The sequence below is a fragment of the Populus euphratica genome, unplaced genomic scaffold (assembly GCF_000495115.2).
Source record: "Populus euphratica unplaced genomic scaffold, PopEup_1.0 scaffold55.1, whole genome shotgun sequence".
NCBI classification, from domain to species: Eukaryota; Viridiplantae; Streptophyta; class Magnoliopsida; order Malpighiales; family Salicaceae; genus Populus; species Populus euphratica.
In genome coordinates this window covers 587135-590567 of record NW_011499921.1, presented here as the reverse complement: position 1 = coordinate 590567, position 3433 = coordinate 587135, and the positions used below count along the sequence as shown (strand labels likewise).

General features: G+C 34.2%; 1 protein-coding gene across 1 annotated transcript; it reads left to right on the top strand.

Moving 5' to 3' along the window:
- The first annotated feature begins 1389 nt into the window (after positions 1 to 1389).
- On the top strand, positions 1390 to 2357 carry LOC105135143 (E3 ubiquitin-protein ligase RNF13-like). The gene has a single exon (XM_011039878.1). It carries the CDS (start codon positions 1570 to 1572, stop codon positions 2254 to 2256), a length of 687 nt encoding a protein of 228 aa, XP_011038180.1. The 5' UTR covers positions 1390 to 1569; the 3' UTR covers positions 2257 to 2357.
- Positions 2358 to 3433: the final 1076 nt, after the last annotated feature.

Below are 3433 nucleotides of genomic sequence, written 5' to 3'. Positions count from 1 at the left end.
TTAGTTTGTTAGTTTTAAAAGTATTTTTTATTTGAATATATATTTAAATTATATTTTTAATATAAATAAAAAAATAAAAAAAATCATTCAAAAAAAGATATATATTTAAATTATATTTTTTTAAATTTATTTTTAATATAAATTAAAAAATAAAAAAAATCATTCAAAAAAATTATTAAAAAAAAAACACAATATAGCCGCCAAGACAAATAAAGTATTCATCTTCAACAATTACCACGGTTCAATGCCTAAAACCCTAAACGACTAAGAAAGTAAATAGCCAATTTTTTAGGCAATATCATGCAATAAATAAATATTTTCAAGAAACATGCTCGTACCCATTAAATCAAATTAATTATTTTAATCTCTATAAAACTTGATAAATTAATCTAATACCTTGCTTATCTAGAATCTAATATAAATTAGATTTTATTTTAAATTATTTTTTATTAAAACAATATTATCATTTTTAAAATTATAGCTAAATTTGACCTATTAATTTGTAGATGAACTCACCTAACCTATGATAGGAGGTCCCAATTATTTTTTATAAATATGATACCATGTCAGGATTTGAACATCAAGATATATATATATATATATATATAGAGAGAGAGAGAGAGAGAGAGAGAGAGAGAGAGAGAGAGAGAGAGAGAGAGAGCTCCTCCATGAAAAGCATCCCTCCCTTCAGCTTCTTCAACGCTAACTTTGATGCACGTCTTGATCAACAACATAATCGTCGTCATCAAAATCAAAATCGGCACGATCATCTCATCCAAGGGATCCAGTACCTCAACAAAATCTTCAAATGTCACCACATGGCCCCACGTGTAAAACCCTAAACCACTAGCTGGTTTCTTTGCAAAATCAATAACAAAAGAACCAGTTTTTGAGGCAGTATCATGACATAAAAATACACTCTCAAGATTATGCATGTCGGAGACCATGCCGGACTTGAAACTAGTGCGAGAATCAGCTGAGGAAACCAGTTGGGAGAAGGAACTAGGCATGACTAGTGTAAATCGTGCCTCAATATTTCTTTTATAATAAAGATAATTTTTTAACAAAAAATAAATCAACATTACAACTATTTTATTTATAAGAAATCAAAACTATAATTTATAATAGCCATTTTAATATTTTGCATTTGTGATAATCTAATTGCAGGGTATTAATTTTATTTTATTAAAATTAGAATAATCATAAAAAATTATATTGTTGACCCAAAAAATATTTATATTAAAGTTATAAATACTTGGTAAAATAATAGTATTAGCGAGAGAGGCTCATCACCAGCCCAGTTGAAAGAAGCATGATAAAATCTGCTTACTTATTATAACCGTAACGGCCATGGAAGACTTCCCTTTCATCCATGTTTCCTTTCCTTGTGTTAAAAGGATTGGAATCTTATACTTTGGCTAGGTTTCCTCTTCCATTCCGGATTAAAGCACACAGATCTTTCGGTCTCTATCTATAAATTCAAGTCACAACAATACATGTGAATTCTCTCTATCCATCCATAACTTACACGTCGATCTTCTTGTTTCTCCCTTTTCAATCGTTTCTTCAATGGCGCTTGCAAGAGTTGATGAAACCCTAACTGCAGTTAGCACCACTCTGGTTAATCCCGACAACAACACTGAGCCCATGTTTCTTGTTCAAATCTTGTCGGAAAGTAGGAAAGAGACACGGGTTAGAGTCAGAGGACAATCACTAGCCATGCGAGTGGATGATAACCGGCCAACTGCTGCTGACCCAACTAGTTATTTCTTCCAAATCCCTTGTCAAGTTGTTGCTCAGCCCGCTTCATGCTTTCCTTACATTGCCCACATGATTTCTTGCTCCGATTTTAGTGCTTCTTTATCCAACTATTTGGCCTCAAAGATTGCTGCCTTTTCTGACAATCTTGTGAGGGCCGGTTGTTTTGGATTCTTCGTGTTGGCTCATGTCAAGGTCGTGGAGGAAACTGTTCATGTCGTGGAGCCAATATTTGACACAGATCGACATGTAACCGTATCAACGGGTGCATCGAAGGGAGTGTTAAAGAAGTTGGAGAAGGAGAGGTTTTACACGAAGCAGGGGCAGAGCAACGATGATTCTTCTTCCGGTGGTACTTGTGTGGTTTGCTTGGAGGATTTTTCAAGTTCGGTGAAGCTATCAAAGTTACCTTGCTCTCATGTCTTTCACGAAAAATGCATCTTTCGTTGGGTGCTAAACTCCAAATCCTGCCCACTTTGTAGAAGTCAAGTGGAATAGCAGACGATTAACTCTAAATTGACATTAATTAATTAGATTTTAGTTAATTCTTTTTGTCTTTTGAAGAATCATTCTATTCTTAATCTGTTGGTGTTCGAGAATGTATTGTTGATCAATTTTTGTCTTCTATATGTGCAATTGTTCGTGAAAATCTAAGAACAAACAATTACTGTGTGTTCATTATCTACATTTACTCTTATTTTAGCTTTAGACATGACCAATGACATCAACTGAAACCCTTTAAAACAACGTGAGCAAGGCTGTGACTGCCTCCGCCCCAATCGATTGTCCAACCAATTCTCCTTTTCTTTCTGTTTCTTGATCTCTTCGGCGGCTCCAGCCAAGCAACAGAACAAGAAAAGTCTTTGAAACGAAACTCATGGCATTGTCACATATCAGAACTCTCTGATGAAATACTCGAAAGAATCTTGTGCAAACTCCCAATTACAACTCTCATAGAATGCAGGTACGCTTGCAAGTCATGGAGAGTTATCATTTCAGATTCTCATTTTGGTAAGCTTCAATTCTTAACTGGAGACCCCCAGTGCCCTTATCCTCTTGACAGAAAACAACGAAAACGTTCCTTGTGTTGAATTTAAGGGAAAAACTTGCTACCTAACTAAGGCACAAAAACATGTGTAAGGTTATAGTACACATAAACTTAGAATTTGCAGTTGATCATTTGCAATATATCTTGTAGTATATTGGAATTTGCAGTTTCAGTTTTTGTTCAGTGCTATAAGAAAACGATGCAACTGTCCTACATGGCGACGTCCTTTCAGTTTACTACTGAAGGATCAAAGTGTCTGATTGGGTATATCAAATCACACGGGACTTCTTTACCGTCCAGTCTATGTTGCTGCCTTCTTTATAGCATGCACAGTGGCTTGGCTACAACCGTTCCATATGTGACTTATTATTATCACTCCATTTTTTTCCGACAAATATTTAACTGCATGTTACATACTTTGTTTATATTCACAAGGTCTTTTTTTTTTTTTAATACCATATATGATCGCACATGACAAATCTATATTTAGAATTAATGCGGCTCTTCTGCATTCATCATATTATGCAATTGAGTTGACTTTTATCATTCCCGATTGGTTTTTTACCTGGAAAGGTTTGGGTATACTTGAGGATCAGTATATTTATTTCAATATAATTTATGGGATAA

Bases quoted from the DNA above. Each gene is read 5' to 3' on its own strand.
- LOC105135143 (XM_011039878.1), top strand. From the start codon at position 1,570: ATGGCGCTTGCAAGAGTTGATGAAACCCTAACTGCAGTTAGCACCACT.